Below are 15,070 nucleotides of genomic sequence, written 5' to 3' on the forward strand. Positions count from 1 at the left end.
AAAAGAGAAGCGTTACGGGCTAAACCTTGTTTCTTCCACCAAGAGGACCGGGTAGTATTCAATTTGGCCTGAAAAGACACTTTGAATGGATCCAGCTGCATAGCTTGCCCCAGCAATTAATATTCCAGTGGAACTCAACATAGCACATCTTTACTCGTGACCAACACCTAAGACACTGGCGAAAAAACTGAGGTACTCCCAGTAGTGGGAGGGATTATGTAGGGAGTGGACTTCCTGTCTTAGAGTGTACCAGTGTCCATCACCTGAAGGTGGCCTATAACCCACATAGTAATTACTATGGTTCTGTGTCCCATGATGTACGATTAAGAAACATTTATTTTTGCACTCGTTCCCAGAAGGTGAAGGTGTGATGCAGCCTGCATTCCACCCCTCCTAATGTTCAGACAAAGAGGGACATTGTGTAGTATGTTGTTTATGCAAATCATGAAGAATGCACAAAAAATGATTGATGCAACCCGCAGACGGGGGCGTAGCTACCGTGAGGCAAACAAGGTGTTCACCTTGTGTGCCATTTTTCAGGGGGGTGGCAGCGCCACATCCCAGGCAACTGCATTATAGCTGAATAAAGGCTACATCGCTGTTGTCCAGTTCTGGGAGGGCTTTTATTGATGCCCCCCAGATCTGGGCCCACTGTGGCGCTCTCTGTGATTGCTGTGTCCTATGTGTCCAATCACAGCTGATCATGAGGTAAACACACTTGGTGGTTATTGGCATTCCTTTTCTCCCATGCTGTCACAGAGTAAGAGAGCTGGTAACTGGCCAGTGTAAAAGGAGACATCTACGCTGATAATCAGGGCACTGATCATAAGTGTCCTGATCATCAGTGCAGCCCCAACAGTGCCCGTCAGTGATGCCAATCAGTGCCTCCTCGTTAGTGCTGCCTATCAGTGCTGCCAATCAGTGCCTCCTCATCAGTGCTGATAATCAGTGCCACCTATTAGTGCTGCCTATCAGTGCCTCCTCATCAGTGCTGACAATCAGCGCCGCCTATTAGTGCCTCATCAGTGATGCCAATTAGTGCTGCCAATCAGCACCGCCTATTAGTGCCTCCTCATCAGTACTGCCTATTAGTGCTGACAATCAGTGCCACCTATTATTGCCTCCTCATCAGTGCTGGCTATTAGCGCCCATCAGTGCTGATACTCAGTGATGCCTATTAGTGCCTGTTCATTAGTGCTGATACTCAGTGATGCCTATTAGTGCCTCCTCATCAGTGCTGGCTATTAGCGCGCATCAGTGCTGATACTCAGTGATGCCTATTAGTGCCTCCTCATCAGTGCTGATACTCAGTGATGCCTATTAGTGTCTCCTCATCAGTTCTGGCTATTAGCGCCCATCAGTGCTGATACTCAGTGATGCCTATTAGTGCCTCCTCATCAGTGCTGATACTCAGTGATGCCTATTAGTGCCTCCTCATCAGTGCTGATACTCAGTGATGCCTATTAGTGCCTGCTCATCAGTGCTGCCTATTCGTGCCCACCAGTCCTGCCTCATCCTCTGCCCCATTGACCACATACGTGGCACCTGGAGAAATCATGTGTCAGCATCTGATGAGGAAGTGAACGGCTACACAAGAACGATGTACCGCGGCTGGGGTGGGACAAATTTTAGTATCGCCTAGGGCAGCACAAACCCATAATACACCACTGTCCACAGGGACTTTATTTGACCATTACTTCTCCCGTATACTGGATTTATAGGAAGACCCAATTATTTATCCAATTATTTAGAGGTCAGGTGAAAGTTTTTGTGTAATAAAAGACTTCTACACCCTAAACAAGTCTATTTAGATTAAGGCTCCATGCACACTGAAGCTCAAAAAAGCTTTTTCTGGACGCCAGATTGCTGGCAGAAAACGCTGGTTGAAAAACTTGCTTTTAACAGCGTTTTGTACTAGCGTTTATGAGCGTTTATTAGCGTTTATGGGCTTTTTTAATAAAAATACACAGAGGACACTCCAAAAATCCCACAGTACATTCCAAACTCCCACAATGCATTGAAAAAATAGAATGCCAAACACTAATTAACGCGCGTTTATGAGCGTTTGTCATTTTTTGGCGGTGAAAAACTGCACTTTGAACGCGAATTTCTGGCGTTCAGAAAAAAGCCCATAAACTCCACTGTTCATTAAAGCTGAAAAACGTCCATGTGTGCATGGACACATAGGCTAACATAGAGTGGAGTTTATGGGCTTTTACAAAAAACGCCCAAACTCCAATAAACTGCAGTTTATCAGCTCCAGTGTGCATGGAGCCTAAAGCAATCTAATAGAAAAGAGGGACCGAGGGATGTGCCTTATTATACTCGGTGTGCTGTAGGTGTCGCTGTGCTCGCTGACAGACATTGTGATCACTCCGAGCACTGATCTCCTCGTCTGGATTTGAATGTTCCTGGCGGGAAAATGTTCGGGCTCCGCGCATGCGTACTAACATCTCTCAATTCTCTTATCAGCCTGGCACAAGAGAGCGCCCTTCCCGCCGTTTTCTACTTCGATTACAGATATGGAGCAGAGTGGCCGCATGGAGGAGGCGGAGGACGCAGCTGTGGAGCCTCCATTTCATGAGGTGGCTGAAGTAGCTACGGGCTGGGTGTTCGATTACATGTTCTCCTGCCTGTGTCATTACTTCATGGCGGGGGGCCGGGAAGAGGAGGAGGAGTTCCAAAGGACCTGTAAGGCGATGGAAGGTAGAGAGTCAAAGTGTTTATTGTTCGACTTCCTGTCCGTGGAAACGAGGGGCGGGGCGATCGGTGTAGCACGGACACGCCCCCTGTCACAGCTGAACTGATCATTTCCAAAAACAAACGTTCCTCTGCGCATGCCCTGTAGTGCGGGGTATTCTGCACGGAGTGTGTATGGCTTCGATCACATTGTATCATAAGGGATCTATTCATGTGTACAGATTAGGGGGAAATCAACACAAGTACACAGGGAGGGGATTTACTAACACTGGAGTGCAACATCTGGTGCAGCTGTGCATGGTAGCCAATCAGCTCCCAGGTTTTATTATCACAGTTTCATGAAACAAACTGAAGTTAGAAGCTGATTGGTTCCTATACACAGTGCTCCAGTTTTAGTAACTCTCCCCCATAGACAACCATTTCTTTTTCTTTTCTGTTGACACCATAATTGCTTTAAAGCCGTTGTAAACCTAGGAGGGAAAAAACCTGCAAGACCAAGACATAATGTGCTAGTATGCATAGCATACTAGCACATTCTGAAATACGCCCCTTAGAACGAAGCCCTCTTTCAGCGACGCACGTTCACTGCTGCGGGATCGCTGGGCTCTGGCGCTGTGAGTGGCATGAGCTGCGATGACAGCATGGGCGGGAGCCCTCAGTTCTGGCAAGAAGATCTGAAGTACCAGCACAGTAACCTGTAACTTAAAAGCGCATGTGCCGCTGACATCAGCAGCTGCATACAAGGTGATTATCTCGTAAACCGTACAGGTTGAGGGGATATTCATTTTTTGCCTTACCTGTAGGTAAAAATCACAAAGGGGTTTACTACCGCTTTCTTATTCAGATATGTGTGATTAGTTCACTGGCAGAGCTGCATACAGGCAGCCTACAGAAGTAGATGCGGTGCAGTAGATGTACGGACACAATCACACATCAAGATCTGACATGCGGGCAGCAGAGCAGGTGCATGGATCTGAATGTACAGTGTGTGCGTTTGGATCCACGCACCCCCTCCTAACCACATGTCGGGTATTGATGTGTGATTGTGTCCGTGCAGCTCCAAGGTGGATGCACACCCATCGGCCAGGGGCTCTGCACAGGATGGGATTAAAAAATGCACAAATACTGAATGTGAATGCAGTGCACATCCTCGCATGTTGTAATATGCTGTGGCTCATAGAGTTGTTGTTTTGTGACACTTCTATAAAGTAAATGGTGCAATGCGTTGTAACAACCCACACCAGCGCACACACATTTTAATATGCAGTCTGCTGTGAAGGCACCCTAATGCCCCTTTCACAATGGGGCGGTGCAGGCGTCGGCGGTAGAGCAGAGCTATTTTTAGCACCGCTTTACTGTCATTTTGGTGGCGGCATGCGGCCGCTAGCGGGGCGGGTTTTAACCCCCCCGCTTGCGGCCGAAAAAGGGTTAAAACTGCCCGCAAAGCGCCGCTGCAGCAGTGGTATAGCCGCGTTGCCCCATTGATTTCAATGGATAGGAGCAGTGAATACACCGCTCCTTCACTGCTCCAAAGATGCTGCTAGCAGGACTTTTTTCACCGGCCTGCTAGCACACCGCTCCAGTGCGAAAGCCCTCCGGCTTTCACACTGGAGTGAAAGGGGCTGCTTTTTTTTCAGGTGCTATTTTTAGCACTGTAGCGCTTGGAAAAACTGCCTGTGTGAAAGGGGCCTAAGAGGAATTCACTGCATGTTACAGTGAAGACTTCAGTTCCCCCTCCTACTGCTGCCACCTTACCAAGGCTGCATGGTGACCATCATCATTAGCTTGCTAGGATGGGGCACACGGTGTTGCTGTTTTTTTTGGTACAAGCTGCTGAGCTATGTGGTGTCGTTGGTTGCTAGGATGCAACAGGCTGGACTACATGGTGTCATTGGTTGCCAGGATACAGGCAGCTGAGCAATACAGTGTCATTTGTTATGAGGCAGGTGGCTGGGCTGCACAGTGTTATTGGTTGCTAAGATGCAAGCAGGTTGGCAAGCACAGTGTCATTGGTTGATGGGATGCAGGCTGCTAGGATGCACGCAGCTGGGCATGCATAGTGTCATTGGTTGCTAGATTGCAGGCAGTTTGGCAGCAGTGTCATTCATTGCTAGGATGCACACAGCTGGGTCACATAGTATCATTGGTTGATAAGATACAAGCAGCTGGGCCACACCGTGTCATTGGCTGCTAGGATACAGGCAACTGGGCCATACAGTGTCATTTGTTGTCATGACGCAGATAGATGATACAGCGGGGCAGCATAGTGTCATTGGTTGCTAGGATGCATACAGTTTGTCAGGTAGGAGGCAAGCATCTGGGTTATAGTTGTTGGCTGCTACCGTGTTTCCCCGAAAGTAAGACAGTGTCTTACTTTCTTTTTATCCCCAAAAGCCCCACTATGTCTTACTTTCGGGGTACGTCTTATATTGGAAAAAAATTGTCGAATTTTTTGTTTTAACCATAAAATTAACATTTATTAACAACCTGAACAGTATTGTATTCACCACAAAACAGTTTTATAAAAGGAAGTGCCAAGAATGTCTTGTTACAACATTGCATAACATGTAAAACAATGAAAAATGGTAAGAACGAACAGTGGAATACTGGAGGATAAAACAGATTTATGTGTGATACAGTACCACCTGCTGTATTTAATCCAGTGTGACACCTGCTGATACCCACTGGGTTACATACAGCAGATGATACCCCAGTATGCCAGTGTGTATGTTTTACTGATGTATGATTAATACTGTGTGCATTACCGTATTTTAAGCAGGAGGCGGCAGTGACAAGTGCAGGGGACGGCGCGGTGACGTATGGAGAGAGGGACGGCTCAGGCGTGGGCAGGAGGCGGCGCTCATTAAGATCAGAGGGAAATGGCAGACGCGGCGACGTATGGAGAGGGGGACGGTGCGGACGTGGGCAGGAGGCGGCGCGCAGCTAGATGAGAGGGAGGCGGCAATACCCCCGTGTTTCCCCGAAAGTAAGACATATGTCTTACTTTCGGGGTACGGCTTATATTAGCCGACCCCTCTGAAACTCCCGATACGTCTTACAATCGGGGGTGTCTTTCTATCGGGGAAACAGGGTAGGATGCACGCAGCTTGGGCATATAGTATCATTGGTTGATAAGATACGAGCAGCTGGGCCACACAGTGTTATTGGCTACTAGGATACAGGCAACTGGGGGCCATACAGTGTTATTTGTTGTCATGAGGCAGAAATATGGGAAAATGGGGCAGCATAGTAGGGGTGCAATGGATCAAAAAACTCACGGAACGTATCATTCCTCGGATCAGAGTCACGGATCGGATTATTTTTTGGATCAGCAAATAATAATTGAATTTGCAAAAACCTGTGAAAATTCCACCACCAATAGTCTCCACTGTAATATTGGCTGGGTATCGGCAGGGTATGGAGGGATGGCTGTCACAGAGCAGCACTGTGGGCACTACGGATCCAGCCCACAGCGCTGCTTCCATCCAATCTCTCCCCTCCACGGCACAGAGAGGGGAGAGAGGAACACCGGTGTCATGACGCCAGTTTGTTTACAAGTGATCGCTCCGTCATTTGACGGAGCGATCACATTGTAAACAGCCTGGGTGTAGAAAGATGGCCGCCTCTTCAGAGCTAGGCCGAAGCCGCTGCCTTTCCTAAGGCTGAGACTGCGGAGCGCGGGGTGACCCATTCGGATCACGGATCGGTGAAGATCCGTTGCACCCCTACAGCATAGTGTCTCATTGTTTACAGTTGGTTGCTAGGATGCACGCAGCTTGGGCACACAGTGTTGATTGTTATAGTAGATATGGTTATCTGCACTATAACAACCAATGACACTGTGCGGTCCAGGGGCAAAACATGCAATGAGGACAGAGTGTCCAGTATAGACATGTCAGCCTCCGTTCCACTCTCCGACGCAGGTGCTATTTACAATTCATGACACCACAGCGCATCAACATTCCTAATGTCACGAATCCTTCCCAGGACCGCACGCATTACATTGGTGGGTGACCCTGGGAAATATTTGTGGCTATATGTTCTGGCTTGATGTGCTCTTATCAGTGACCCAGCAGGTAAATCCGACAGGTGCATGTGAGCAGTGCTGCTTTTCATTTGGTTCAGGTGGACACTCATAATGTACCACAGTGTTCTTTTTGTCCGTTATGTGATGAAAAAAAGTAAATAAAAAAAAAAAAAACATTTTTTTCTTAATTGTAAAAAATGTAAGTTACACCCAAGCCCATAAGATGCGCACCCCCCCTCCCCCCCATATATGCATGCAGGTGAACGCATGCATCAGGGTTGCTACGCATGATATGCTGGTTTTGATACACGTTACATATCGCCACACACGCCAGGTTGAGAGCAATATTTCTAGCACCAGACCTTCTCTGTAACACTAAACTGATGACCTATAGGGACTTTTAAAGTATTAATATTGGGTACTGAAGTTTGTTGCTGATTCACAGGCACACGCAAATTTAAAGTGTTACTAAACCCACAACAGTAATATCAGTCTGTATATGCAGTAAAGCATGTTTGTTATACTCGCTGTGGAACCTAAGGGGCTAATCCTCTACATTATGTAAAAAGGCTGTTTGATCCTGTATGCACCGATCCTCCTCTTCCACTGACTTCAGAACATGTCTGGATAACAGCGAGCCTTTGGAGTCAAGCTGCACATGCTCAGTTTAGTGTGTTTTGCTAGATTTTGTTTTGTATTTTTGGAGAGTGCATGTGATCAGCACAGGGCCAATCAGCACTGTCCAGACAGAGTCAGTCAGGTGTCCTGGATCCTGATAGGACAGCTCAGTGCAGTATGAAAACTCCTCCTACAAGCTTTACTAGGAAATGATAGAAGTCACAAGACTGCTATTATATTGCTGATGAGAAAAGTTATTTAGCAGTTTATATTTACTAAAATAATTTCATTTCCATGTTCTGTGTATAGTGGGAGACCAGATATAGTGAATGCAGGGTTTAGTAACACTTTAAGGTTTGACATGTTGGGTATCTATTTACTCAATGCAAGCTCATCTTTTATATTTTACCTAAAAATTGGGTAATTTATTGCTATGTGCCCCCTAAAATTAACTTTAGTGTATTTTGTTTACTGAAATTTAGAATCTTCTAGACCTTTGCGGTAATATTGTGTGATACAAAATTGCAAACTACCACAATTTTATTCTCTAGGGCAGGGGTAGGCAACTGTCAAGAAATGGAGATGTACTTGAACAACACTGATGAAGTCAAAGATCACCAGCCACAGTGAAAAACAAAAAATATATATTTATATGCATAGCAAAAATAAAAGAAGTATTACAAGAGTGCAAGGTTTAGGAGTGCGTTATGCTCAGAATGCAGGGATCAGGGGGTGGGGGTGATGTGAAGGGTGGTAGAAGACAACAGTTAGGCCCCTTTCACACTGGGGCGGTTTTCAGGCGTTACAGCGCTAAAAATAGCGCCTGTGTAGCGCCTGAAAAAACCGGCCCCTTTCACTCCAGTGTGAAAGCCGGAGGGCTTTCACACTGAAGCGGTGCGCTGGCAGGACGGTGAAAAAAGTCCTGCTAGCCGCATCTTTGGAGCGGTGTATGAAATCAATGGGACAGCGCGGCAATACCTTTTAACCCTTTTTCGGCCGCTAGCGGGGGTTAAGACCACCCCGCTAGCGCCCGCAGACCGCTGCTAAAACGACAGTAAAGTGCCGCTAAAAATAGCGGCGCTTTACCGCCGACGGACGCACCGCCCCTGTGTGAAAGGGGCCTAACAGCAGGGGATTCCGGGACCCCTTGTAAATCGTCAATCGACTCCCAGGTTGAGAACCACTGGCCTAGACGCATGATGTTGAGAGCCTGAGCCAGAGCCAGCCCTTCTCACCCCCTACTACATGTCAATGGAACCCTTTGCTTTGCATTGCAATCGTGAGCTATTTTACCATAGCACGGCGATCCATTACCTTTAAATCTGGCTCATTGGTGCACAGCCTAAATTGAACAGTGGGTGTCTGAGGCTGGACATGTGGAAGAAAGCTTAGCAGTTTTCTGAGCAGGGGTGGTCACAGTTTTTCTAAGCAGCTCTGTTAAAGCTGAACTCCAGCCTCCCCTTTTGGCTTTGTAGAGGGTCCTTCCTCTCCTGTACTGTACTATCTCCCCGGGGAGGATTCTACTGCAAACAGCCATTCCCTCCCTATGCAGCTCCATCCCACTACACCACGTGCATGCGGCTGATCCAGTTGCAAGGATCCACCCAGGCTTTTACCTTTTAGTGACACCCACTCTACAATTGCTGACACTTCCGGTTTGAGGGGGATATATATCGGAATGACCCTTCCTTTGACTATCTGCTTTACTTTCCAAGAGTGATCCAATTATTACACAGAGACTGTGTGCAGTTCATGTCCCAGATAGGGTTGCCACCTTTTTGTCAAGCCAAACCCGAACACTTTAGCGGCGCACGGCAATTTGTTTTGCAGTACACACTATAGGATTCTAGGAGACTTGGGACACCTTTGAGTGACCCTAGAAGAGTAGTAAGAGGCGCGCATAGCGCGCTCAAGTGAACAGTGGCTGTGGCCAAATTGTGTTAACAGTGGAGAGGGGGCTGGACTTAAAGGGGTATGGTTAAATAAAACAAAAGCATTTGTGTGACCATAAAATATGATTAGATTAATAAAATAAATGTGACAGTTGAAAGATGAACCTAGCCTACCTTAAAAGTGGACGCTGTCAGTCAGTAGGACAGTGGACGGTGTCAGTGGGGCAGAGTGCGGTGTCAGTGGGGCAGAGTGCGGTGTCAGTGGACAGTGTCAGTGGGGCAGAGTGCGGTGTCAGTGGACAGTGTCAGTGGGGCAGCGTGCGGTGTCAGTGGACAGTGTCAGTGGGGCAGCGTGCGGTGTCAGTGGGGCAGCGTGCGGTGTCAGTGGGGCAGCGTGCGGTGTCAGTGGGGCAGCGTGCGGTGTCAGTGGACAGTGTCAGTGGGGCAGAGAGCGGTGTCAGTGTACAGTGTCAGTGGGGGGGGCAGAGTGCGGTGTCAGTGGGGGGGGCAGAGTGCGGTGTCAGTGGGGGGGGCAGAGTGCGGTGTCAGTGGGGGGGGCAGAGTGCGGTGTCAGTGGGGGGGGCAGAGTGCGGTGTCAGTGGACAGTGTCAGTGGGGCAGAGTGCGGTGTCAGTGGGGCAGAGTGCGGTGTCAGTGGACAGTGTCAATGGGGCAGCGTGCGGTGTCAGTGGACAGTGTCAGTGGGGCAGGGTGCGGTGTCAGTGGACAGTGTCAGTGGGGCAGCGTGCGGTGTCAGTGGACAGTGTCAGTGGGGCAGAGAGCGGTGTCAGTGGGGGGGGGGGGCAGCGTGCGGTGTCAGTGGGGCAGCGTGCGGTGTCAGTGGGGCAGAGTGCGGTGTCAGTGGACAGTGTCAGTGGGGCAGAGTGCGGTGTCAGTGGGGCAGCGTGCGGTGTCAGTGGACAGTGTCAGTGGGGCAGCGTGCGGTGTCAGTGGACAGTGTCAGTGGGGGGGGGGGGGCAGAGTGCGGTGTCAGTGGGGCAGAGTGCGGTGTCAGTGGGGCAGAGTGCGGTGTCAGTGGGGCAGAGTGCGGTGTCAGTGGACAGTGTCAATGGGGCAGCGTGCGGTGTCAGTGGACAGTGTCAGTGGGGCAGCGTGCGGTGTCAGTGGGGCAGGGTGCGGTGTCAGTGGACAGTGTCAGTGGGGCAGCGTGCGGTGTCAGTGGACAGTGTCAGTGGGGCAGAGAGCGGTGTCAGTGTACAGTGTCAGTGGGGGGGGGGGAGCGTGCGGTGTCAGTGGGGCAGCGTGCGGTGTCAGTGGGGCAGAGTGCGGTGTCAGTGGACAGTGTCAGTGGGGCAGAGTGCGGTGTCAGTGGGGCAGCGTGCGGTGTCAGTGGACAGTGTCAGTGGGGGGGGGGGGGCAGAGTGCGGTGTCAGTGGGGCAGAGTGCGGTGTCAGTGGGGCAGAGTGCGGTGTCAGTGGGGCAGAGGACTTTTAATTACCAAAAAAAGCACTGCACAGTAATGCACAATGAAGTCATTATGCCAGGATGGTACTGCAGGGAGAACTAGACTGCAATCTTCAATCAGCAGCCATGTCCCTGGAAGACCAGCATGCCGAGTCCCACATTGGAGAGCTTGTGGACTGAACTTCAGGGAAGTAAAGGCTCTCAGCTCTGCACTCACCCAGCGGTCTGTCACTCTCCATAGCTCGCTCAGCAGGCTCTCTGTTCCTCTCGCTTTCCGGACAGGTCACATGATCGACTTGCAGAGGGGAAGAGCTGAAGCTGTGTGTCTGCATGGAGTAGGCATTGGCATGTCTCTCCCCCCTCACAGCCGCCCTGCAATGTGTCACAAATTAAGTTAGACAGTGCCAAAGACTCGGCCAGAGCTCCAGGCAGTGCAGGCAGGGAAGGAGACACCTGCACGGGGAACACGGATACAGAGAATGAGAGACTCCTCAGCACTGTGTCCGGGGCTCAGGCAGACTGATCCCCGGACACAGGAGTCAAAACCCGTACTGTCCGGGTGAATCCCGGACGGGTGGCAACCCTAGTCCCAGATCTAATCCGGATTGGAGATTCCATCCTCCCTCTCCCTGTGTCTTAGTGGTGCACATGAAGGATGTGTATGACTGGTGTGCTGCTAGCAGCTTTCCATACCTGAATCTAGCAAAGTTTTCCTTTGTTTGCACTGATGGTAGTGTTTTCTCTTTCATTTTTTTTTCAAAATTGTTTCAATAAAGCCTTATTTACTCAATCCCTGGTGTCTCTGTACAAGGTTATCTCGGGGAACTGTAATCCTCATATTTTTTTTTTTTTGTATGCTGTTCTGGGATTTATGGGCTGGGGATAATTCCAAGCCGTTGGTGACCCTACGTTATTACATATGGGTATAGCAGTGGTGATTTTTATCCTTCTGTGATTTAAATGTCCTCTCCTGTACTGAGACTGCTTACTCTGCTTTCTCAGCACACTGTCAGCTTCTCACTATGAGCATTAGAAGCTGCAGCAAGTTAGATGGAGCCTGCCCATTTACTAGTTGGAGGACATCCAGAATCATCTAATGCTTTTCTCCCAAGCCTTACTGTCCTGGGTCTGTTTCTTTCATTGATTGTATTTTAGTTATTACAATGGAGAAGCATTGTGAGCTTTTCCATAGCTTCCTATTTTCAGGAAGCTATGGACACTATCCTCCTGGTCAGACCATCCTCCACCCTCACCCCATCAGCCATGATCTGCTCATATTTCATGGAGAAGACCAATCATTGGGTCTAAAATAAGAAATGTAAAGACACATCAGGGAATTAAGCTGTGGGCCAAGCTGGAACAATCCCAAAGTCCAATCCCGCTACGGGGGGCGCCATGGTGTTACCCAGCACTACCGACAGATAAAACGTCACCCACTGATAGGTAACACGGCGAGAGTTTGCGCCCGGATAATATTGCAAACGTCCCTCTCCTCCCTGAATTCGCCCCTTTACCCTATAATAGGCAACCCCCTATTTACGCCGGGTCTCTACAACGGTTGTCTCCGGAGTCTAGGCGAGGCGGGCCTACACCAAGCCTCACACTACAGTTCAGGAGGGCGCTGGAAACCGATGGCAGACCTCATGGACCCTACGGGCCCGTTTGGCCTGGATTTTCTGAGGACTCTCCAATTAACACATTTTCTTTCCACGATCCCACCTCCCAGTGCAGACGCCCAGACGCTTACAGCCCTGGAGGTGCTATGCACTGACACGGGTACCATACCTCACACACTTTCGTTGACATATAACCTTTTAAATGCCCCCTTAGTAGACTTTACACCCCCGGGACTACTTAATTAGGAAAAAGAACTAGTTTGCCAATTCAATGCCTCCATGAGACACCGTATTCTCCGATTTACACACAAATCCTCAATATGTGCCAAGATCCAGGAAACCAATTACAAAATTCTTTCACGTTGGTATAGGACTCCCTCGGTACTCCACCAGTACTACCCAAATACAACGGACCTGTGTTGGCGTTGCCACACAGATAAAGGGACAATGTTGCATATCTTTTGGTCATGCCCGAAACTAGCGCACTTCTGGAAAGTGGTGCGTGAGACCATACAACAATTCATAGACCAGCCCATCACAGACGACCCAGCATTTTTTCTCTTACATGCCTCCAATATCCCTGAGGAAATATCAGAAATCAGTGATTCGCCACCTGCTTGATGCAGCTAAGGCCTGCATACCACTCCAATGGAAATCGGCTCTTCCGCCGACCATTGACCTCTGGCTTCGCAAGGTGGAGGACATCAGAAAAATGGAGGACCTTATCCTCACAGCACAACATAGAGAAGAGGCCTTCACTAAAACCTGGCAGGGCTGGACGGTGTTTATATATTCAGCTGCGGGCCAGGCCCTGAGAGGGTCTGACACATAATACTGCAGTACAAGACTATAGTAGGCTGAGCTAAGGAGTCGTAGCAATAGATCCCGTATATGTGCATCTGATCAGATTTCTGCACGTTCCATGATCGTGTGTCCCACTGCTCCCCACCTTTTTTCCTCCCCCCTCACCCCCCACCCCTCTCCCGCTACCTCCCACATACTTAATGCTCTCCCGCTCCTCCCCCTTTCACCTGCCCCCCCTGCTTTCCTCCTTTTTTCTTTCTTTTTCTCTTTCTTCTCGCTCTACTCCCCCCCCCCCCCCATTCCTGGGGGGTATATCCGAGTAGTTGCTCATTTAAAAAGACCTTGGGAGGTGTGCCCACGAGACAGTGATAATCCGCTGAATTCCACAACAATGGTATTAACATTTTTTGATATTAATATTACTGTTAGCAGAGACTTGTTGTTGTATCGCCTGTTTTGCCTTCTACTCTTAGTCATATGGAATGTTTGTATCTTGTTGGTCTATGTGGACCCATCTCCTGTTATAAATAAACAATTAAAAAAAAAAAAAAAAAGAAATGTAAAAACAAGTTGGTGATGACAGCGAATGACAAATGGCAGTTGGTTTGCTCCACTAACATTTTCATGTATGGTTGATCTGACCGATGTGGCAACATTATGACTTTGGGTAGCAGTAAAGCTAATGGTCTGCCACTGTACCCTTGGGCCCAACCTATTTGGTTTCCATACATAGCAGACATGGGATACATTCTAAGTCATGCAGGTATACTTGGAGACTAGTAAAATATTTGGGTTTAAAATTTGCTGTATATCATCCTGATGTCTCTTCTTTTGCAGTGCTTCTGGAAGCCATGCCTACACTGGATTCAGAGAAAATGAAAGCCGTATCAATTGCACAGTTCCTTACTCGTGTTCAGCAAGGAAAACAGCTGGGTAGTTGTTTGTTTTTTAATTTATTTATTTATTTTCTTTAAAGGAATTGTAAAGGCAGATTTTTGTATTCTCTGCATGAAGATAAAAAACCTTCTATGTGCAGCAGCTTTCCCAGCACTCCCTAATACTTACTTGAGCCCCATCTCTAGCCGGGATGTCCATGAGTCCCTTGGCCGTCCAAGCCTCTCCCTCCTAAATGGCTTAGACACAGCAGTGGCGTCAAAGTCAGTTAACCAGTCAGGAAAGCGAGAGCGTGGCACCAAACGGCAGCTCCGTGTCTGAATAAACACACGGAGCTTGGCTTGGCTTGGTTGCCCCCATAGCAAGCTGCTTTCTGTGAAGGTACTTGACAGGGGGAGGGGCCAGGAGCAGCGAAAAGGGACCCGAGAAGAGGAGGATCTGGGCTGCTCTGTGCAAAACTAACTGCATGGAGCAGGTAAGTATAATGCCACGTACACACGTAGCCAACTATCTGCCAGACTGTCTGCCAGACTGTCCGCCGGACTTTCCGAACGGGCTACTTGCCCACACACGGCACTTTTTCAGCGGACTAATACAGCGTACTAAGTCCGCCGGACTATCCGCCATACCTTTTGAAATGAACGGACTCGCCCACACATGCGGAGGAAAGTCTGCTCATTTTAAGCGCGTCTCCAGGTAGCCGGGGCCAGCGAAGGAGGCGTCGCTGGCCCCCGTCACCTGGTATGGACTTAAAGGGGAACCCCAACGCCGAAAAAATTGGCGTGGGGGTCCCCCCCCAGGTCCACATCAGACCCTTGTCCGAGCACGCTACCCGGCCGGCCAGGAAAGGGGGGACGAGCGAGCGACCCCCCCCCCCTGAGCCGTACCAGGCTGCGTGCCCTCAACATGGGTGGTGCCTTGGGGAGGGGGGGGGCGCGTGCCCCCCCCACCCCAAAGCTCCTTGTCCCCATGTTGATGAGGACAAGGGCCTCTTCCCGACAACCCTGGCTGTTGGATATCGGGGTCTGCGGGCGGGGGGCTTATCGGAATCCGGGAGCCCACTTTAATAAGGGGGCCCTCGGATACCGGCCCCCC

The 15,070-nt window shown here is 49.4% G+C and overlaps 1 protein-coding gene across 4 annotated transcripts in view; it reads left to right on the top strand.

Moving 5' to 3' along the window:
* Positions 1 to 2,429: 2,429 nt before the first annotated feature.
* Positions 2,430 to 15,070, top strand: part of TERF1 (telomeric repeat binding factor 1) — a 59,559-nt gene continuing 46,918 nt past the window's right edge. For 3 of the 4 annotated variants that reach the window (XM_077492872.1, XM_077492874.1, XM_077492873.1), the window contains exons 1-2: positions 2,430 to 2,706; positions 13,919 to 14,014. In XM_077492872.1, coding sequence (XP_077348998.1) covers positions 2,523 to 2,706; positions 13,919 to 14,014 — 280 coding nt within the window. In that variant the 5' untranslated portion in view covers positions 2,430 to 2,522. The remainder of the gene's footprint in view (positions 2,707 to 13,918; positions 14,015 to 15,070) is intronic. The other variant, XM_077492871.1, reaches the window with a different exon arrangement.

The sequence above is a fragment of the Lithobates pipiens genome, unplaced genomic scaffold (genome assembly GCF_037356315.1).
Source record: "Lithobates pipiens isolate NorthernLeopardFrog02 unplaced genomic scaffold, aLitPip1_a1.2 Scaffold_19, whole genome shotgun sequence".
NCBI classification, from domain to species: domain Eukaryota; kingdom Metazoa; phylum Chordata; class Amphibia; order Anura; family Ranidae; genus Lithobates; species Lithobates pipiens.